At 39.1% G+C, this 23,505-nt stretch overlaps 1 protein-coding gene across 1 annotated transcript in view; it reads left to right on the top strand.

Annotated features, from left to right (window-relative positions):
• Positions 1-2,183: 2,183 nt before the first annotated feature.
• The window catches only part of LOC119885604 (serine/threonine-protein kinase 4-like), a 38,362-nt gene continuing 17,040 nt past the window's right edge, over positions 2,184-23,505 (top strand). Inside the window, exons 1-9 of the mRNA XM_038695708.1 lie at positions 2,184-2,617; positions 10,073-10,153; positions 11,607-11,735; positions 14,860-14,974; positions 15,144-15,308; positions 16,307-16,474; positions 16,608-16,745; positions 17,155-17,286; positions 18,139-18,343. Coding sequence (XP_038551636.1) covers positions 2,574-2,617; positions 10,073-10,153; positions 11,607-11,735; positions 14,860-14,974; positions 15,144-15,308; positions 16,307-16,474; positions 16,608-16,745; positions 17,155-17,286; positions 18,139-18,343 — 1,177 coding nt within the window. The 5' untranslated portion in view covers positions 2,184-2,573. The remainder of the gene's footprint in view (positions 2,618-10,072; positions 10,154-11,606; positions 11,736-14,859; positions 14,975-15,143; positions 15,309-16,306; positions 16,475-16,607; positions 16,746-17,154; positions 17,287-18,138; positions 18,344-23,505) is intronic.

Genomic DNA, 23,505 nt, shown 5'->3' with positions numbered 1-23,505 from the left:
GCCATTCTGTCTTTGTTTTGTGCTTTTACAAAGCAATCAAACAGTGTTAGATAATAAACCATGTGCCTTTTTTAATGTGGTTATCCAGTACTAGTAAATGTTATATGGTGTCTATTGGGTCTTAATATTTTTCTACTCTGTAATAATAGTGTCAAATATTTCTGCGTTTTTTTATATTTTTTCTTTGGGAGAGGAGTAGGAACGTTCAGGCTGTGCACTGCTGATTGTAATCAAGACTGGCCTGTCCCAAATCCTTACAGCATTAATGGTGTACAGTAGGTACTGTATATTAATTGTTATAGTACACTGTTGACCATGGTGCCCCCGTGCGAGGCCCCAAACCTGCTCCCCGGGCGCCGTGCAACAGCTACCCGCTGCTCCTAATTAGGATGGGTTCAATGCATAAAACGACACATTTCAATATCAAAGTAAAATATATAATAAAGAATTTTAACAGTTAAAACATCACTCACACATTTTTCTGTTAACGTATGTACATTTGTGTATGTGAACATGCTAAACTTATTTGGGCTTCTGAAAGGGGGACATGACAGAAAACTTGGTTCTCCAACTGCAGCCAAGTAAAGTAATATGATGGGACCCTCTACTACACTGATGTTTAAACCTTTTCACACTAAGGACCCCTAAAGTGGCACAAATTAGACCATGGGACCTCCATCTGATGGGATTTTTGCTTTTGGATGTTTGATTACAGAAAGTGTATGAAACCCAAGTAGTCATACATTCTGTCATTGTGTTACTTATGGATGCAAATCTGACGAAAATAAATTAGTCCTCCTTTCCCCGGTACCCACTTTGAGAACCTCTACTCTACAATCAGAATCAGGTTTATTGCCAAGTACCAGAGGTGTGGACTCGAGACTTCAGTCTGACTCGAGCCCTTAGACTCGAACTGACTTGATACCCTCCCCAAGCCCAAATGATATAAAATAACGGTGTGCTTGTTAAGGACTCGAAATTCAAAGTCAAGGACTTGAGACTTGACTCAGTCCTGCCTGTCTCGACAAGGGGTTTGACTTGAGTGCTAAGACTTGTAAAACAATGACTTAGTCCCACCTCTGCGTGCTTACATGAACATAAATATATATAAATACAAAAAGTATTTGTGTTTGGTAGAGTCTTCCTACCAATTATTTTGGTAGAATTAATACTATAATAATTTAATTTCTTTTTGTACCTGCGACAAATGCTGGTTGAAGAGTGGGAAGCAATCCCACAGCAGTGTGTGACCAGGCAGCACGAGGAGGAGGTGCCAGGGTGTTGTGGATGTATATGGTTCTTCCACACACTACTGATGCTCCCATTTGTTTAATGAATAAATTGTTAAATTGCCAATATGGCTTGTTTCTTCAGACTTCAATGATCCAATCCACCAACAACACTATACAATACACTCTTTGGCATTGTCAGAGAAGATTTAGCAAAAATCTTTATGGGCGCAACCCACATACTCAGCTCTGCTGCTCATCCCACAAATGCATGTTCCTTACAAATGTGGCATAATTTAAAAAGGGACATAAACAGGCTTTCCAGTGGTATAAGATTTATTGCCAGGAAGCATTGTTACGACAAATAAATAATCTACCAAACAGTTAGTTTGTAGTTCCTTACTTTTTGTACGTAGTTTAGAAAAAGTAAACCGATCAAAAATGTACAAGTAAGACTGCCAAATGCAAAATAGAAATGCTAAAAAATACATTGTGAAAGTGTGGTGCATTTAAACTCTTGGAAGTAGATACTATTATTTTTTGTCACTGCTTTTAAAAATAACTAAATCCTTTTAAACCTATGTACAAATATTAAGTGGTCGATTGTTATGCTTTTATTATTTGTAACGTTATATATCTGTGTATCTTAAGAGTCTTGTTAAATGTCCTTTGTTGTTGTGGGAATGCTTGCAGTTCCTATTTGTAACTGTTGTTGACTGCTCTGTCAATATGCTGCTATTTTGGCCAGGTCTCTCTTGAAAATAATCTCAATGAGATCATCTGGTTAATATAACAATTTGTTTATAAAAGGATTAAATAATTGTATATTTAAGAGATTAAAATCAACACCTAATCTGATAACTTTCCCAGTTTGAATAGATATATACCCGTAGATGTGGCGCCCCCCTGCGGCTGCTGCCCCGGGACTGCAGCCTTTGTTCGGCCCGCCTTCCTGCCCACTCTCCGCTACCCTTCCTGGTTCGTTCAACTGGATGTCACAGCGGCTGCCAATCGGTGTGTCAAACAAGTCCAAAGTTGTCCGGGACACGGGAGGAGGATGAACCCAGCGGCGAGGACACGGCAGCGGGACGAAGTCTGTAAACCTCGTGAACTTAGTTTGACAGAATGATGAACGGACGTTGTGTTTTTCGCGGTTACCAGGCGGCGGTTTCATCGGGGACGCCGCTGCTCGGCTAGCTGCTGAGGCTAGTTAGCGAGCTAGCACACGGTGGACTGTTATTATTAGCATTCGGTGTCTTTAGTGTGAAACGCCGACAAGCTCGGTCGAGTTTGACTGCTGGACGATTGAAAGGGACTGCGAGTATATTTACTGAAGAGGACAACATGGAGAACAAGGACAAAGTGCAGATGAGGAATCACCCTCGCAGGTAAACGTTATGCTAATCAGTGAAAACATACGAGATAATCTGACATCCTCATTGATTTTTATCTGTCTGGGTGAAGTTAATTTAGCCGGCAGTGGGCTGAAATGTGTCTTAACAGCTGCCGGCAGCTTGTGAGTGAGGAGTAAGTTACATAACAGACTGTCAAAGAAAACAAGTTTGCCAATGGGACATTAATTTAAAATGAAAGTGTAACAAAAACATCTTCACACCTTCTTTTTAACCGACCTGCTTCTTTAACTTTAGTGAGTCTTGCTGTTCTTTAAATTAAATTAATCATGGGAGCCCTAAGGTTTTAAGTTAATCCCTAATTTATGTGTTTCTGTAAGCCTGTCTTTGGATCTCATCTTATTTGTTTCTTAGGCAGAAATAATCTATAGAAATCCTGTTACACACGACTGCACCTCATGATCTCTTGTGTCAAATCCCTGATCTTTGTCACAGTCAAAGCTCTAGCTAATCCAATTTAAAGCCTTAACTGTGTTTTCAAATCTCGACTTTAGCTGCTTTAATCTTTAGGTTTAACTGAATCAACTCAGAGCCGACAAAAGGATAAAGTAATGCATGTTCATCAGGGAATACAGTGTATACATAGGTGTGGACTCGAGTCAGACTACAATCACAAATAGGATGACTTCAAAAAAGACTTGCAACTCAACTTTGGCTTTAACACCATTGACTTGTGGCTTAATTTGGACATGAGCCTTTTGACTGGCAGGTTTTGTGGCAGAAGAATTAGGCCACTGAAAATAGTTCAGATTCTTAAACCAAGTGTCATAGGACTTGGCAGTAAAACAGTAATGGTAAAATAAAACTTTGATTAAATTAATTTGAACCACGAATAAATTATTACTTAATTTTTCTATTAAGATATTTGTTTTGTTGAGGAAAAGTTGAGAAAATTATTTTTATTTTCTTTTACTCATGCAAATTTGTTGAAAAAAAGGTTTTATCATAATAGTTTTGATGTTTTACCTCAGATTTGTTAAGTGGTACACTTTTAATTCTGACCATTTCTTCAAGTCTTCAAAATCAGCCTGTAAACTTGAAACAAATAATGATTTGACATTTATCGTGATAATTATCGGTATCGACTGATGATATTTCTTTTCGTGATATCATTTTTGGCCATATCGCCCAACCCTACAAGAAACCAGTGAATTGCTTCAGATGTAGTAAATATAGTAAACAAGTTAGTTGTCAGTTGAGTAAACAACCTGATTTGTAATGCAAGGCAAGAATACAGAATATTGACTTTATTGAAATCATGTCGATCGTTTGTGTAAATGTGTTCTTGGGGTTTCACCCTCAGTAATCCTAATAATTAGGGTTATCACTGAGACAATTCGCTGATCAGTCCATTGGCAATAAATTAATTGGCAGTTATTCTCATAGTGGCTTCATTTTTCAACATTTGATGGTTCCAACTTCTCAAATGTGAAGATATATGTTTAGATATCATATTAAAGTGGATATCGCAGGTTTATGGTTCGATTTTAAAATCAATTAGACGAAAGAAGCATTTACAGAAATAAGTTCATCAAGAAAAAGATACTCTTAAATCATTTGTTAATGAAAATAATTATTACTTGCAGCACTGTTTAGGGTTTTCCCCAGGAAACTGTGCCAAGGTGGTAGAAGACACATCTCATCTCATGATCAATTTAGTTAGAAGACGACACTTAAACAGAAGACACACTCAGTTATATATAATAAATATGGCCTCTGCTGTGTGAAATAACACCTCCTTTCTTTCCCCCTAAATAATTGAAGACTCCTCAATTATATAGTTTCTGATGATCTCGTAACGCCTTTAAATAGATGTGGCGGGAAGCTCATTAAGGGTGGTGCACTTTCAGTTTTATTGTTTAGTTTAGAAATGTGTTTCGCTCAGTTTGTTTTACAGTAGGAACTGATGTGTTCCTTTTCTGTCCACTTATCAGGAGGATGCTGGTAAAACACGCCTGTCTTGTTATCAAGTCCACTCACTCATCAAGCGTTTCCTCATTAAGTTGATGCAGGAGGGGAGTTTATATGTTTATGTTATGCTCCAGAACATTTGCCCAGAATCATTGCGTTTTATCTTTTGTTAAATGTTTGGCCGCTAGTGACTTGAGAGCAAGAGCAGCAACTTTGAGTGACTGCAGTATTTTGTGTTATTTGTAAAGGTTTATGTAGCAGCCCACCTTAACTAAATACCACAAAACTTTTTAAACACCAACATTATTTTATTTAAATCATCCTTAGATTATGATTAATATAAATATTTTTTTTGTTTTTGTTGTATTCAGTTTAATATTTATTTCATTGTGTAAAATAAAATAAAAAAATTTAATCAACGTCTGCCTTTATATCATGGAAGACCAATATTTTAAGCTTCAGAACGATTGATGTAAAAGTCAGATCAGTCCAGATGTGACAGAAACTTAAAATAGAAGATAAACAAGAAAAAGATTTTAAATTTAGTAATGTAAACATTTGGTGCCCTGTACTTTCAGCCACATCAGATACACACATGTATTTGGAGAAGTTCACAGAGTCCACTTGAAATGCAGATTATGGGTGCTGCTACGGTACATTAGCATATCAATGCTGAGCTCTCTGTTTCGCTTGTGGCTTGAGGTCGATACACTGTACGGCTTGGCATATGGCTGTGCTGTGCAGAGAATAAAATTTGGGCCAGACGCTTTAAAGGGAGTCTCAGACGTAGTGACACAGCTTTGTTATCAACTGATCGCTTGACACAAACAAAGAGTGGTTGCAGTTTGCTGTTTCATGGCTTTTCAAATTAGTAAAAAGGTAGCTTGCATGCATGACTGCTAAGAAACATATTAAATTAAAATTTAAAGAAACTTGCCCTGTTTTATTTTTCTGTTCCAGGTAATACCCATTAACAAAAATCTAAACAAAATAGAAAAGCATGAAATATTCCTTATAGACATCAGTCTGACGTTTAAAGGGGAATCTTTTTACACATCAAAATCTTTTTGCAGGTCTTTGCGAGTACTATTGCTTATATGAGCAAAGCAGCATGAAGCATTTAGTGTCTCAGAGGGAGCTGTGTGAGGTCTGATAAATGTCCTCAAGTGATGTCACCGGAGTCGGTGTCACTTAAAAGAAGTGAGCTGATCACATTTGTTGCTCCTCATCTCTGCTGCTGGCTTCAGTCTCCAGGCGATATTAGGGCTGCCGCTAACGATGACTTTCGTACTCGAAGCTTCTACAGATTATTTCATCGATGCATCATTTAAGAAGTACTTTTGCTACATAAAAATGTGGTATTTCACCCTCGTTCTCGCCGGGTTGCATTAGGTCACCTCTCACATTTTGGAAAAGCCAGCAAAGCAGTAAACAAAAAAATCCCAAGATTAGACCCACATTTTAATCAACCTACTGTTGATGATTTACTTCTGTGTTTTTGGGTTGTTTTCCTGTTGCTTCACCCATCTTCTATTGAGATTCAATTGGCGGACAGATGTCCCTACATTCTCCTGCAAAATGTCTTGATAAACTTGGAATTCATTTTTCCGTCGATGATAGCAACCTTTCCAGGCCCTGAGGCAGCAAAGCAGCCCCCAAACCATGATTCCCCCTCCACCATACATCCCTTTTGATGTTGGTCGTGTGTTGTGCCTTTTTTCTTCCACACATAGGGTTGTGTGTTCCTTCCAAAAAACTCAACTTTGGTTTCATCTGGCCACAGAATATTTTGCCAGTAGTACTGAGGAACATCCATGTGCTCTTTTGCAAACTTAAGACGTGCAGCAATGTTTCTTTTGGACAGCTGTGCGGTATCCTCCCATGAACTCCATTCTGGTTTAGTGTTTTATGCATCGAAGAGTTTTCAACAGAGATGTTGGCATGTTCCAGAGATCTCTGTAAGTCTTCAGCTGACACTAGGATTTTTCTTAACCTCATTGAGTGTTAGTCATCTTTGCAGGATGGCCACTCCTAGGGAGAATAGCAGCTGAACATTCTCATTTATAGAACATTGTCTTACCGTGGAATGATGATACATCAAGGCTTTTAGAGATACTTTTATAACTCGTTCCATTCATGCAAGTCAACAAAACTTAATGGGAGCTCTCTCAAGCCATGGTTCACACAGGGCAGGATGATTGTACCTAAAATCTAAATCACGATTAATTGAACATTTCACCTTGATTACGGTTATTTTGTTTTTGAATGTTGTTTTTTGTTGTTTTTTTTGGCCCTCTTAGTTCACTGAGGTTCGTACTATAAATATGCTCAACTATTAAAGCTGGGTTTATTTATATATTTTGTATTCCGAGATTTCACAAATCCACTATCTAAATGTTAAATAAGGTTAACTTAGGTCTTTTTACTGCTGTGCGATGGGTTGACGCTGAAGAAATTGACGCTGAAAGCGAACAAACAGGCTGGCAGTAAATGTACAGTGTTGACTATACAGTCTATGAGTGTAGGTCACAGTGTGTCCGTTATGAAAAGTCTCTAGCTAGCTAACATCTCCCAGTGCTTCAGACTCCGGTCTGAAGGCCGAGCAGGACTGGACGGGGCGGAGTCATGTGACAACACGCGGTATCATGTTTCAAGGGGAAAGTAGCATGAACAAACACACAATATTAACAGTATTAAATAACCGAAATAACCGACCTTACGTCTGTTAGAGGCTCTGAATTTCAGTGTCAATTACTTTTCAATCAATCTTCTACCCCTATTTCACATCAGGCAATGTTTCATAAGAATAGCAAAATTAAAATAGGTTCTTGTTTTTTTCTGACTCCAGTTAGCTTTTGGAGAAGTCATTAGCCTAGGGGTTCATTATTTACTTTTTCCACCCTGTACTGTGAATGTTTACACAGTGTGTTCACTAAAAACATGAAAACATATATTTGTATGTGTGTTATTAGTTTAAGCAGACTTTGTTTGTCAATTGTTGTGACTTGGATAAAGATCAGATCACATTTTATGACCAGAAATACAGGTAATTCCAAAGGGTTCACATAGCATACTTTTTTTCCTGTGACTGTATTTTACACCCCTAATGCAAGTTGCCTAAGATAATGGAATTGAAATTACATCTGTTTATTTTAATTATAAATAGTTTCAAATATGCTATATTTTTAAAAGTAGCAAGTAGTCACACAGTGAAAAAAATAAATCCTGTTTAGAAATCAATACTTTTGATGCTGCCTCACCACTCAGAGCACCGGCTGAGTGCAATGCTATGTTCTGTCCAACCCAACTGTCATTCAAGTTTGCATTCAAGCTGCATTGTGGGTAATGGAGGCGTAACCCAAGACAGATAAGTTGCTAGTAGCCTATATGTTTTGCAGTTTCTAGTTCTCGCTAAATAAAGCTGAGATATATAAAATCAGTACTGAAATGTGAGACTACAAATTGTCAGTCATCATATTAACTTATTTCACTCGCTGCTAGATTACATTGCACATTGTATGAATCACCAACAGATGAACCCAAAAGTCAGTTAAGTGGAGCAGCAGTTTTTCCTTATAAATGTGGTTCAACATTATCTTAATTTGATATTTCCTCCCGTTTTCCTGTAGTCATCCCAAGAATGTCTTGTCACAAGATGAATCTAGGACATGTTTGGAGCTATTTTTGTTTGTACACTGAGACTATTTTCGTCTCGTCTTCTCAATCATCTGGAGGAGTTTTGTAGTACTGCTCACATTCCCAGGGGGAGCAGAGGTGGACGGCTGCACCACAAACGAGGGTGAATGAAATATATTCAGCCTTATTTAAGGTGGCACATCCTGAATATACTCCTTGGAAACAAGAATAGCTGTTGGTGACACTTGGGAAGGAAATTTTCCCTCATTAAGGGCAATATCACACGGGTTTCCCCTGTTCATGGATCATCTGCTGGGCTAAAATAAACCAAAGATGCCTTTGATTCACCAAAACAATAAGTCAAACTCTGCCTCTCCTCCTGTATGTTGGGTCAACTTTCTGACTCTGCCTTTATAAGGATGCACTCCGTTATCCATCTGCTATGTAATCCAAGGTCGAGATTATCTTTTTGTTTTATTGCAGACAGACTGACTGGCTCTCTTTAGAAACTGTTGCATGTAACCTCCAGTCTTCAGTGTAGCCTAGCTAAGACATTAGAGTCACCAGTTAAGACTGAACTTGTAGGGACGCACCATAGACTCTGTGGAATAGCAGAGGGATAAATATTGCGGACAAAGAGGCAATAAGTAGATTTGGTCTTGGAGCTACTCTGTGTTCAACTCCTAACGCTTTGGCCTATCTCCTTGACCAAGCTTTAATAAGCAATGCTTTGTAAGATATCCGTCTACAATAAAGAGTTGACCTGCTCCAAGAATTTCTATAACAATACTGACGTTTTAATTCCTTTTCAAGCATTTTTACTGTATGTTTTAGAGCAATCGATTAGTTGTCGACTATTAAATTAAACTGCAACTATTTTGATCGTAAATTAAACAGTTTAAGGATTTTTTTTTAATAAAAGAAAAGTCAGACGTCTCTGATCTCAGCTTCTTAAATGTTGTAGTTTCTGGTTTCTTTACTCTTTTATTACTTTTATTTTTTCAGTTGTGGACAAAACAACATTTGAGGACGTTATCTTGTGTTTTGGGAAACACTGATCGACATTACTTTTTACTATATTCTGACATTTTATGTACCAAACAACTAATCGATTAAATGAGAAAATAGTCAACAGATTAATGAACAATGTCAATAGTCATTAGTTGCAGCCCTAGTATGCTGAACAATAATGTTTTTAATGAATTGCTTGGAACTTTGTATTGTTTTTATGGCTGATTTATTAGGCACTGTGAGTTACTTAATATGGAAGTATGAATTACTAAATAATCTGTCGGGGGAGTGGAGGGTGGTGGAAATGGGAGGTGTCTCTGGAAAAAGAGCTGAATCAGTTAGTTGATTTCATCATTTCAGCTGATTCAGTTTGGTGCTCAACATTTTGGATAATTGATTTCATTTTCACATCTTTTTTTGTAAGCAAAAGATTCTGTGGGTTCAGCTTCTCAAACGAGAGGATTAGTTTTATCATTGCAAACTGATTACTTTTGGGTTTTACATTTATTCATTCATTCATTCATCCAAAGCGACTTACAATTGCTATATATGTCAGAGGTCGCACGCCTCAGGAACAACTAGGGGTTAAGTGTCTTGCTCAGAGACACATTGGTGTCTCACAGTGGATTTGAACCCTAATGCATGTGTCTTATCCACCGCTCCATCACCGCTCCATAGTTTTGCATAGTTCAGTCAGACAAAAAGAGACACTTCACTATTTTCTGACACTTTATTGACCAAACTACAATAAATGAATTTATTGGCAGATTTATTGATAATAAAAATAATCATAAGTAGCAGCCCTACCCTAAAATATTTACATTAAAAAGTGGTGGTTTACTCTTTAATCTCCCTTCCTTTGTGTCATTTCAGACAGTTGAAGAAGCTGAGTGAGGACAGTCTCACCAAGCAGCCAGAGGAAGTCTTTGATGTCCTGGAGAAGCTGGGTGAAGGGTGAGTCATGCAGTCAAACAGTCAGTAAAGTCACTCAGATGCTGGGTGACGGCAGCACAGTCCTGGTAGATGGGAAAGCCTGTATTTCCACATTTCTGTCTGTCTCTCTCTCTCTCTGTTTTTAAATAGGATCTTACTGGTTGCATTAAACTTGTCTTTCTTTCTACTACACTTTCTGTTACTCGTCCTCTCTCGATCTCTGCCTCATTCCTTCTCCCTCTCTGTTAGACCGAACAACGAGAAACAATCAACATATAAACATTGCCTCTTCATATCCTGTTTCTCAACGCACTTCCTGTTCTGAGCGGATGATTTACGCTGTGGCTGTGTGTGTGTGTGTGTTAGTGCTGTCATTTCGATGCCCCTCCAGTGATCGTGAACTCATACTTATTGTGTAGTTTCTTTTCTTGCAACATTGCCCCACTGGTGTTAAAAAGAGAAACATTCACAATATTAGTACAATAAAGTTAATTTGGGCTGGTGAGAACAAACTCAAAACATGTGTGAAAATATGTGAGGAAAGCTACAGGAAAGGACACCTAAAGTGACAGATGTTGACAGCTGATAGACATCAGTTCCTCATGCTTAAAAAGCATAATACACAAGAGCATAACTCCGTGAACCGAGGACCGCAGTGTCGAGTGATGCTCACGTCAGTGTTGGCTTCTGATCTTGATTTAGTTTTAGTCTTTTTATCAGTAGTATATCATATCAGCCTTTCTGAAAAAATACTTTTTGAAGATATCACTTGCGGACGAGTCCTGCCAGGAAAGTTTCCCTGCGATACTATAAGAGTCCCCATCCTTAAAACCCGATCTCCTAAAAGTGAAAGATGAAATGCTTCTACTGTGTACTGTAAATCCCACGTTTGTGTAGCTCAGTCGTATATTCACTCTCTCCTGTCGTTGAGCAGTCTGAAGCATTTTCTCATCTTTAGCATCTGTTTGAGCATCTCATCATGACATCATGTAACACCGGTGACTCTTCGGTGTCAGATGAGTCTGTTTCTGCATTAAAGAGAGACGCTTTAGACAGAATTTTATGTTATCTAACGTTGTTATTCATGCAGGCAGCTACTTTTTCACTATAAAACACTTTTTACTCACCTCCAGCTCTCTCTGTAGCTCAGACAATCCCTGCTACCTGTCTGTAAATCCATTCTTTTACCCAGAGTCAGAGAATAAACAACTCCTGTTTTGTATGTAGTTGCACATCATTTCCTGTGTGTATTTTAAAAAAACGTGGTTTGGAGTCATTGTCAGCCCGTGTAGTGTGTGACCCCCTCTCATCGATCAGTCATGTAGTGTGAAATCCACAACAACTTCAAGAATCCAGATTACAAGACAGCAAGTCGTCTAGTCTGAACAGCACAGCGATCTGCCAATGCTGAGAGTCGTGTAGTCTGCACGAGCCTTAACACAACGTGTTTAACTCTGTCTTTGTGTGTCTGCAGGTCGTATGGCTGTGTGTTTAAAGCAAACTATAAGGAGACGGGAGAGATTGTAGCAATCAAACAAGTTCCTGTGGAGTCTGATCTTCAGGAGATCATCAAGGAGATCGCCATCATGCAGCAGTGTAACAGGTACTGTTATTCATGCTTTAAATGACAACAAATGCGTTTTTTAATTTAGACAAAACCAGCAACAGAAACACTGGCGTGACATAAAGCTTTCTAGTTTACGTGGTCAGTGTTCTCCCACACTTCTTTTACAGAGTTGGGCTACCTCCATTGACTTGTAGATTACCTCATGACAAGCATTGCTTTCATCTGGCAGACGCTGTGACTCATAAGCGGTTTCAACCTCCGTGGAAAAAAATCAAACAAACAAACTGTATGTTATAAAGTTTTTCTGTTTTTTTTCACAACTGAACTTCCCCCACTCCTCCAGAGGAAAGAACTGCTGTTACAAAACTAGGACTGGTCGTAGATCACACATCACTCCTATTTTAGCCTCGCTGCATTGGCTGCCAGTTAACTTTAGGATTGGACTTAGCCCCGGCCTACGTTTCCAAGTTACTAAGCCTTTACACTGGGGGTTTTCAGAGTGGGAGGCGGGCCTCCCCAGGGTGCCTCCAAACTGTTCCAGTAAAGAAATATTACATTTGTTACCAGAAGGAGATCAAATGGACTATCCTAAATGTGTTTTATTTGGTTTAAGAGAAAGTTCAGATTTAGAGTAGTTTGGGGAAATTTAATTTCTTTCCCACAGTCAGAAACAATAAATACTTTGTCTGACAGGAGTCCCACAGTCTCAGATTTTGAAAACCCCTGCCTGACACCACCAAGCTACATCCACACTACTAAATTTTTAAAGTTTGTTTAAAAACTGAGATTTAAAACCAGAACTATTTCTGTCCACACCAGCGTTTTAGCTGCGTATCAGAATTGATCTTCGTCTATATTAAACGACTGAAAATGCACATCTAGTGGCCGTTCACGTACACTGTGGGCCCCATCCTCACTGCTGCGTTTTAGAATTAAAACGGAGACATTTTTCTACGTTTGCACCTCCCGTCCAGACTAAAACGGCGAAAACGAAACGGAGGCCTTTAGAAACGATGACGCAGACGCTCGGCTCTCTGATTGGGTCTTAAAATCATGCAAAGCAGAAACACAATGCTGCTGACTGAGTTTTTGAAGTTGGTACTTTTATTAAAATATTCTGTACTGTGCAAATAACACTTATCTGCCTACACTTGTACTGTGCATGTCGCCGTTTACTTTGCAACGACTCCCTGGCTATTTTCCGCCGCCACAGTCCCGTGTTACTTTCAGTATGTAACGACCTAAGCATGGACATGCACAGCACAAAGTGGTTAAGTGTTATTTGCACAGTACAAAATATTTTAATACAAATACCAAAACTAAAACACTGTCAGTAGATTTATGTGTTTGCTTTGCATGACTTTTGAGACCCAATCAGGAAGCAAATGGGAGTGTCTGCGTCAGCATTTCTAAAGTCCTCAGTTTCACCTGTCCGCGCTAACACACTACTCTGGAGTTTTAAAACGAATACGGGGTTGGCAGCGTTTTCGAACTTCTCAGTTTTAGGTTCTTGGATTTGCCGTTTTAGTCTGGACAGGAGGTTCAAACGTAGCAAACGGTATCAGTTTTAAAAAGAAAACGTAGTAGCGTGCATGTTGGACTTTATCTAAGCCTTGTCTGAGTGCAGGCCCACAGCCTGACTAACTGTTCACTATCAATGGACTTACACCACCAGGCGCCCTCTTAGGTCTGTCAACCAAAACCTGTTGTCCGGAAAGATCTCCCTCTTCTCATTAGATCAGCTGAGTCTGTTGACTGTTTCAAAAAACATTTCTAAAAACCTAGTTTTTTAGCTTAGCTTTTTAATAGCTTCAGATGGTGTGCAACAGGTGGTGTCTGGGTGCTAAATGCCCGCTGTGGTCGTATGTGTGTTGCGTTTGTATGGTGGTGTATGTGTGTGAATGTTTTTCTCCTGTGTGAACCATGCATGAATTTTATGTTTATGCTGGATATTTTGTACAGCACTTTGTAACCAGGTTAAAAGGGCGTTCTATAATTAAAGTTTGACTCATTTATTTACAGAATCGTTGATGGGAAGCAATGCAGCTGCACTGTAACTGTACCAAACATTCACATTCACTTATTTGTCATTCTTAGATTTTTTTCTCTAGACAGTGTGACGTGGCTAAATAAAGTACTAGGGGTTCCACTTTCAGAGAAGTGTGATATATTTTGACTAACTATGCAATGTTTCAAGGTTTCAGTTTACTCTAAAACCAGCTTTTAAGTTGTTCACATAATGCTGAGAGAGTTGCAATGTGTTGATGTTCTGTCCTACAAATCTCTCGTGTAGGTCTCTGATGCTAGTAGCTTCACTGAAGCAGTCAGCTTTTTTTAACATCAGGTGTATTTCCTGACGTGTTTACTTCCCCAAGATCTTGATTTTAAAGTAACACTGAAACCTTGAAACGGCCTACATGCCCCTTTCACTGTGAATTTTACATCTATTGTATTATGAATATTGACAGATGTAATATGTAAATATCGTTGATGGGTCAACTCATGGAATTTATTTTTAATATTAGGATAGTTTGTCAGGTGTGCATATGAACATAAGAAAAGGTTTGCTGCAATAATTTTTCCTGTTCATAGCGAACATTAAAAGATCCCTCCCTAATGTGCTTTCAGTGTAAGTGATGCAGGACAAAATCGACAGTCGTCTTTCTGTGACAAAATATATTCCAAAGTTCATCTGAACCTAATATGAGTTAGACAAATCAAGTGGTTATCTTCCAAAGTTACGGTCTTTTCAGTACAATATTCCGTCTTCGTGTTATTATTCTTCCACTGCAGCTCAATTTGATACTAATCACAGTAAAGATCTATTTGATTTGTCTAACTCAGACGGATGAAGCCTCCATATTAACTTCAGGTAAACTTTAGAATACATTTTACAGAGAACAAGGGCTGTGGATTTTTGAATAATTAAAGCAAGCAAAACCTGTTTGACTGTCGTATGGGCACCTGGCTATTTTTTTAATCCACTACCATGTTTTGCAGCTAAGCTGTTGTTTTAAGGAACCTATTTTGACAATATGTGTTTAATGTCCATGTTTTGCTGCAGCGACATCGTTTCATCAGGAACACTGATACAGTTAAATTCAGACTCGTAACACGATGCACTTAGCCGTATCATGCTGACTTTAATCTCTGTGTTCAGTCCCCATGTAGTGCGGTACTATGGCAGCTACTTCAAAAACAGTGACCTGTGGATCGTTATGGAATATTGTGGAGCCGGATCAGTGTCTGATATCATCCGAATACGCAACAAGACGGTAATATAATACACTAACACTCACATATAAAGATTGTATGGAGCATAGACTATGTGTGTGTTTATGTGTCTGAATGGGAGGGGGGGGGGGGCAGACTCTGCACTGCAGTACTTTGACATATTGATGATACTTTGATGGATCTTTCATCGTCTCTCTGTGTTTCCTGCAGCTAACAGAAGAGGAGATAGCCACCATCTTGCATTCTACGCTGAAAGGTCTCGAGTATCTTCACTTCATGAGAAAAATCCACAGAGACATCAAAGCAGGCAACATCCTGCTGAACACAGAGGGCCAGGCCAAACTGGCCGACTTTGGAGTTGCTGGACAACTCACAGTGAGTCAAAGTCCAATTAAAAAAGGAGGAAAATTAAATGCATGTGTAGTGTGGGCTTGTTTTACTTTATGTAATGCAAAAGAGGAAATGGGGGGTTGAAGGATGAACAGTTAAAGGATGCATCACAAATTGATGAGAATTAACTGGAATCAGTTCAGCGTAGATAATGATCTTTTTAATAAGATCATGTTTTTCAGTCACTGTTTCAATTTTATAAATTTCCAGTACAATATGATAAAAAATGTACACCACTCTGAAAAGTATTCTTGTAAAAAAATTGTTCTTGTATTCTCTCACTCCCAGACATTTTAGGAAAATCTCCACAGTGAGACAAGTATTTATGGCTGTAGCCAATGATTAGTTTAGTAACTGAGTGTTCGACAGATAATTTGATCGATTCATCGAGTAATCAGATAAGAGAACTTTTGCTTGGCGCCCTCCGGTACCAGGATAAGCTGTGTAACTCACTTGAACGTTACAACCCAAACTGACAGACTAACCAGTCGGAGAACAACAAACGCTCATTTATACATCTTCAACTAAGAATACTGCCTTATCTTTGCTAGCCTCCATCTCAATCATGACTTACATTAAATGCTGACGTTACCTTATTTTAGATCAGCTCTGTGAACTTGATGCTTAACGTTCGACCGGGTGCTTTTTGTTTAGATTTTGAAACATTTCCGTTGTGCTGTTGTGGTAGTTGTTCTCTTTTAGCTTGAAAGGATCCTGTAGTTTGGACACTTTCTGTCTTTTTATCTGGCCTTTCTATTCCTTTTTCCTCGCTGTTTTCTTTCTCTTCCTCCTTTTTGCAATCCATGCCATCAAATCACATCGTCATCACTTGTCCACAGTGCGCTGTATAGTTATATGGATTAAACAATGTGGATGCAAAGCATTTTCATCGAAGCTTCGTTTAATGCATAAATGCTTTTTAGTAATAGAGTTATTCAAATTATTAGAGTTATTGTTGATCTCCCTCCTCCTCTCGTCTTCAGGACACCATGGCGAAGAGAAACACAGTCATCGGCACGCCATTCTGGATGGCTCCAGAGGTCATACAGGAGATCGGCTACAACTGCGTGGCTGACATCTGGTCTCTGGGAATAACCGCTATAGAGATGGCAGAGGGGAAGCCGCCCTACGCTGACATACATCCCATGAGGGTGAGAGAGTCTGTGCAGGATCTTTGATTTAAGTGTGTGATATTTGAGGTGTCAGAGGCTTTTATGAAGAAAGAACAGTTTGTTAGTGGTTATGTTGAGTATTTCTCTCTGCTTGCACACTCACATCTTCCAGGCCATCTTCATGATTCCCACCAACCCTCCCCCGACATTTCGGAAACCAGATGTGTGGTCTCCGTCATTTGTAGACTTTGTCAGCCAGTGTTTGGTGAAAAACCCAGAAAATAGGGCGACTGCCACACAGTTGTTACAGGTATGTAAAACTCTGCTGCTCAACATGAACTGACAGTATATATGGAGCATTTGCCAGCCAGTGTTTAGTTAGAAACCCTGAAAATGGGTCTACTAAATTACAGATGGTGCGTTTGAAATAAATTTTACATGACCAAGGAAATTATACAATTGGGTAACAATCTGCAGTAGGTGTGTGACTCAGGTTACACAGGTAGTATACCCATAGTAAAGTTAACTTTGTTTAATAGTACATGTTTACGTACATGTTGCGTTAGCAAGAGCAGTATCTTAATTAGTAAAGACTGAATCTTCACTGTAGTTAAGAGCCATTAAATTGGGCTTCTGCTGCTGCATGTTTGCGTGGGCCGGTAAGAAAAATGGAAAATGCGTTTGTAACTTTCACTAACTTTGTCTCGCTCTCTCTTCAGCATCCATTCATCAAGTCAGCAAAGCCCAATTCAATCCTCAGAGCCCTGATCACAGACGCCATGGAGATCAAACTGAAGAAACAAGAGGAGGAAGAACAGAGAGAGCAGGACGCAGAAGATGATGACAACTCGGTAGGAATAATCATAAAATATGAACTGTTACCGTTAATATGATGGAAATGTGTCATCAGCTGTAGTCGAAGGACTGAAGCTGAGACTGATGCAAAACTTTCTTTGATTTAAAATGTTGCCTGTCCCCGGCCTAAAATGTCACCAGAATAACAACAACCTCCATACTACACCCATTTACCTGATGGAAACAAGTAGTTAGAGCTCAACAAGACTGGGGAGGGGCCCTTTTCCACCAAATTAGCCTCTAGATAGAGCCACGGTGCTATCTAGCAAACAAATCCACATTTTCATCAGTTTTGAGCAGATTCGTTGTAATCAAGGATGCGTCGTCAATCAGAGGGCGTTGCACAATGCACAACAACCTGTAGAATATGACACGTCCACATAACTTCGCACCTCATGGCCAAGGAAAACCAGCTTGTTTTGGTTGGGAACCCAACTTTTTGTTTTTGGTCGAAATGCTCCGAACGTGGAATCCATACAAAAACAAAACAATAAAAAACCAAACAACTATTTAAAATCGCAGAGTATCAATAAACAAGACGAGGCAAACGCAAGCCAAATATAAAGATCCTCTACATATGAAAATATAGACAGTAGTTTATAATGAAAACAAAAACTGAATTGTAGGAAAAAATTGCATAAAAAAAAAAAGTTATAAAACAGCAATAACTAAAAATCGATGAGATTCATACATTTTTGTTTTTGTGACTTCTGATGTTGGTGGTTTTGATGTTGTATATGATACATAAAGAACAGTTCTCATCACACCGTTTGTTTTTAGACACCAGATGAACAGTACTCTCTGGGCACGTGTTTAATAAGGCTTTACCTTCTGTCGATGTGTTTCAGGATGAGGACGAGGTTGACCAGGGGACGATGGTGCGGGCCGGAACAGGCAACTCGGGAACCGTCCGGGCTGCTGGTTCATTAGCAGGTTCCCTCGGTGGTACGGCGCGGACTATGATCGAATACGAGGACACGGGAACCATGCAGTTACAACTGGGCACCATGGTCATCAACTCTGAGGATGAGGAAGAAGCTGGTACAATGAAAAGTAAGACCCTTTAAGATCAGTCGTTATAACGTGATGTGTGTCAGTCTCAAATAAATTATCTACAAATGTAGATGTGCTACACAAATGCATGACAAAGACGACGAGGAACCGGATCCCAGTTTACTGAAAATGTGTAAGAGGAAGGAACTGATGAGGAACATGCTGGCACTATTTTAAAGCTACTCTGAAATCAAAGAGTTTCAGTGATGGCAGCAGTGCATAGCTGTTAGTTAATGTTTTGCCGCCTAAGTAGAATTCCCAGTTGTTTTTTGACATTTTTAAAAATTGGTCAAAACATTTGGTCCCTTATTTTATGATCCAAAATAGTGCAGCTGTAGATTTTCTTTTATCCACTAGAGGGCACAGTGTGACCATCACACAGTTCCCTGAGTAATCTGTTAACTAAAGGATCACAGTGGTATGTGTGTGTGTGGCAGTGCTTCTATCTTGTTGTTGTTCGTCCAGCAGCAACAATGGCTAATGACGTCCAAAGTGTTGGCAAAAAAAAAGTTTTTCAGATTGCTAAATAATCTGAAGATCCGTGGTCATCACCTCCCCTGTCCTCAGGACCAGAGATCTGCTGGTTTTCTGTTGAGACAAGTCGGGTTTTTTTGGGCTGTGTAATGATGAGCTCCTTCCCAGGTCAGGGGCTGGTTTGCTCGTGGGCTCAACCTGTTTTTTCCGTCAGAGGATTCATTAGAGCATAATTGTGAATTTCCACTAGACTTCTCAGAGACAGTTGTGCACTTTGGGTCACCAACCTGTAAGTCTGTACCAGAAGGTTGTGTTTTTTTGTTTGCTTAGTTTATTTAACATGTTCATAAACAGTAGTAAAGAAAAATGCCAGCATACATGACATTTTTGGGGATAACACGACAAAGTCCATAATGTTCCAGATAGTAGAGCTCACAGTACAAGTTTCAAAGTTTCACTTTACCACTGAATGAAAATCTGCGTTTTAACTTGTAATTATTTATCCCAATGTTACAATAGTAACAACCTATATTGTAAATAACCTCTCCAGGCTGTTGCCAAGAACAAACGTTAGCCTCCCATGATTTACACGTTAAAGCAACATTTTCATTGGTCCAGATTTTGGCATGTATTTTCCAAATGAATGCAAACACTTGCCACAAATATGATATTGTCACGTAATACTTGTTGACTTTACTAGTTGACAAATGCCTGGATGCATCAAAAAACCTCTGTTCTTAGTGGCAAAAACATTTGGTGGCTGGCAGAGTCGACAAACTCACGTCAGGATCAAACGTAATACAAGGGGAGTACGTTACCTTCTGCTGGAGTGTGTCATTTATTAAGAGATATGTTGGTGCTGCTTCAGTCTGTTGGAGTCTTTTCGCTGTGTGGGAGTTGTAAGCGTTGGATGTATTGGGTGCTTTTGGAAGGCAGTCTCAATAAGACTTGGACTCTGTTCATCAGTGCTGGCAGTCTGTGGGTGTGTTTTATGTGTTTGTTTTTATACGCAAAGAATTAACCCCAATGAGACACATTGAGTTTGGATGTGTGAGTTTGTGTATGTTGCTTTTGCTCCGCGTGACTCCAGTAATGTCACAATATTTAAACTCCTACACCGCGTCTAGTTAGATTTCTGTGTAAGCCGTGGGAGCCTTGTCGCAGTTAACAGGCACTGACAGGAGTGAGCAGTTTTTGGATAGTGAGCGGGGTAACTGTCCACCCTGCAGTGCCCTGCTGATACAGTCAAAATAGTCTGAAGTAAAGGGGACTGAACCACAGCTTAATGAGCCGCAACAACTCGGGTGATTAATGATGCCAATTTAAACACACGCGTACAAGATGGTAAATCGAGAGACAGACTGATGTACTTACACAGTTTATATACAGTGTATATATGGTACAAAATATTACAATATGAGACAGGAAGGTGAACACGGTAGACTATGAGAAGCCAATGTCTAAGTGCCTTAAATCTTTCTAGGGGGCGAGTCCACTGGTTGCAAAAAGAAATCTGATTATCTTGTATTGATTGCACTTTTTGTTAACTCTGACTTCTTTCCCTAGGTATTTACCCCATTGATGCGATATGTGCCGTTAGCGCTTACTAGTATTTATTGCTGCAAATGAGTAAATGTAAATTATTGCGTTGGAGTCGATGACAAAATGAGGCCACTTCCCATTTGATTTATTACCTCAGTAAACACTTTCCTAATAAGTTTATGGCCTCAGTTGTTAGTTTCAAGTCTTCTACAATACAGCATGATAATCATTTAGTAAATTATGGTCCCATTTAGAGGAAAATAAACGATAAAGCAGGGGATGCTTTAGTGCGTGGCTATCTTGTGATTGACAAGTAGCTTCAGGGGGAACTTGTCAATCAGGATAGAGGATAATCCACACATCCACTGCACTGTGCACATTTGATCAGAGCCGTTGAAAGAGCTCAATAGGAGTCGGCTGTAAGTTTTGTTTTAAGCCCGTTTGTCGCCAGCCGAAATGATCATCTCCGTTAATATCACAGTTAACGTGAATTACGGATGCACCGCCCTCTCGTCTAGTTTTGACACGCCAAAATGCCAAACTTGAGGCTCCATAACGGTAGTCCACAAACCAACGGGTGATGTTACTGTTACCTCCACATATTTTCTATGCCTAGACAGGAACAGGCAGAGAGATGCATGCATGCAAAAACACAATGACTCCTTATAAATCTCTGACACACACTCATACACACACACATGCTGTCTCCTGTCTGATGTTCTTCTATTGAGTTAGCATGGATCTCCACTGCTAGCAGCTTTAAACCGCTTCAACGCAGGAACATTTAGAGTTCATAATTACATTAGTACCCCGATATCCTTCAGTTGTGTGTTTGTGTGAGTGTGAGTCCCAAACTAATGGCCACAGTCAGATGTTGGCGTTGCCTTGAGGATTGAGATAAGATACTAGATCAGATATTGATCCTCCTTAATGGTACTGAATAATAAAAAGCCTTTTAATTTACACTGATTAGCCACTAACCCTCACTCCCTGGAATCCATGTTAGAAACCTCTTAGTCGCCCTCATTTTCTTCTGCAGTACTTCTCCTTCGCAGTCAAGATGAATTTATTAAATGACAAATATACTAATCTAAGCAACAGAATATTAATCAAGCAGATACTGTAACACTATAACACAACATTATTACCATTTTCACTATATCTTAACTTATTGATGCCACTGTGGATGTTTACACAATTACATGGGCCTTTCCTGCCTTTGCATTGTGCAGTGCACCTTGTTATAGTTGCTTTCAGGTTCACCTCTTTAAATTCCTCCACCACTTTCTGGTCTCCGTTCGTGGCACAGCTCACATACTAGCTCATTTGCTAGACTTGAGCCAGTCCAAGTAAACCTCGCTCAAGATCACAGTCGTTATATTTCTGACGTTTTGGTTTAGTTTCAGGCTGCGATGCTCTTGGTATCAAAATGCGTTTCATTTAGCTTCTTCAGGTACCTTCAGTCCACCTCCCTTAGCTGTGTATCACTGCTGCCGCTGCTCCATCAGTTGACCATGCGGGAAAAATCAAAGGCCAAACTTATATTTTTTAAATGGTAAAATGTCTGTTTTGATGTCACATCATAAACTACTAGTAAATGCTTCTTTATAGAGTTGCTATTTTGTACTAATGTTCAGCAATTATTGTAGATGAAGCAGATCAACTTTCCACGATCTTTGATCTGATGTTACTTACAAATACATTTCAACTCTTGCAATGCTTCTTATGCATTACATGTGTCGATAGTTAGCTAAATTACAAGGTTGACGACTCTTTGCTCTTTGACATTTAAATAAATCTGATTGGTAAAGTTTTCTCGAATTGGCACAGATTTCTGATACAGATCACATCTCTTTGCTGAGTCAGATGTCAGCAGTTGTTTTTGTTGTTTTTCAAATTTCATGTCACAGGCTCTGATTTGGTATTTCAAAAAGTTACAGTAATCTCTTTTCGAGTCTGTTAATTATGAGAAGTATTGTGCTGTTTTTAAGGAATCAGTTCAGACATTTAAAGCAACTGAGTTGATGATACTGCTTTTGCTCTCTCCATCAGTAAGACAGACAAAACAGCAGCAAAAGACTGAAGGTTGCTGAAGTTATGACATTAGTTGCTTTTCTTCTGTTACTCTGTCTCACAAAAACACTATATGAACAGCAGCTGTCAGTCTGAAGTGAAAGTGATTCTTTCCATTTGTTGTTTGAGATGAATGTAGATGGAACCATTAGGTGGATGTGGAAGTTAATTATTTAAATTGAGTTTTCCATCTCTGCGAGTCTGACAATGTTCTCTAATCTTCAAATGCGTACATGTTCTTATATATTAACTTAAAAGTACAAACATCAAAGAGAATTCTGCACACTCATTATTTTTTATATATATATATATATATGGTGTATTTTCTTAAATTCTCTGGAAGGGTTGTAGTTAAAAAGATTTCGTAGCTCTCTGTACCTCAGCTCTCACATCTCTTTACTTTATTAAAGTTTAATTTTGTTGTGGGGAAGGAGCAGATGGCAGTCCTCTCTAGAGTCCACTCTGGTTTGGCTTTCACTTTAAGTTCAAACTGTGTAAAACTGGCAAAATCTCATTTGGTGTCAACTAGCGTTATTACCAGCGTTAAATCCCACCCAACAAAACAAGCCAGCTTGATGTGATTCAGAAGATAGATGACTTGGACGCAAGAAATCTATCTTCATTTTAAACCTGGAAAGTTCCGAGAAAAAGCAACTTTTTAATTCAAAGCCAACACAACGATTTCCACTCCCCACAGTGATGTGACTGCTGTGATGTGATGTCTAGTCTGACTGATCAGAAAAGGCACAGAAAAGAGGAGAATTGGTCACTGTCAGAGCAGAGGGAAATAAATAATTGGCTTGTCAGTGGGTGACAAACATTGGTCAAAACACTTTTTATTACTCTTTCATGGATTTGGGGGGTTTTTTTTGTCCTTTTTGTATAATCATCTGATCGTGCAGCCTTTCCAGACCTTTCAGTGGGCAGTGATACAATTTGGTACAATAATGAATTGCCCCATAGCAATTAAATATTTTCAGTACATGTTGCTTCCAGTAAAGAGACTTCAGCTCTTCCTCTTTTCCTTTCCCTCGTCACGCACTCTTCACCATCTGGAGTCATAATGTGGAAGA

The sequence above is a fragment of the Micropterus salmoides genome, unplaced genomic scaffold (assembly GCF_014851395.1).
Source record: "Micropterus salmoides isolate LMB-PRFRI ecotype aquatic unplaced genomic scaffold, ASM1485139v1 Ms_hic_scaffold_4, whole genome shotgun sequence".
Classification (NCBI taxonomy): domain Eukaryota; kingdom Metazoa; phylum Chordata; class Actinopteri; order Centrarchiformes; family Centrarchidae; genus Micropterus; species Micropterus salmoides.
The sequence above is the reverse complement of the archived record's forward strand: the minus strand, read 5'-3'. Positions and strand labels throughout refer to the sequence as shown.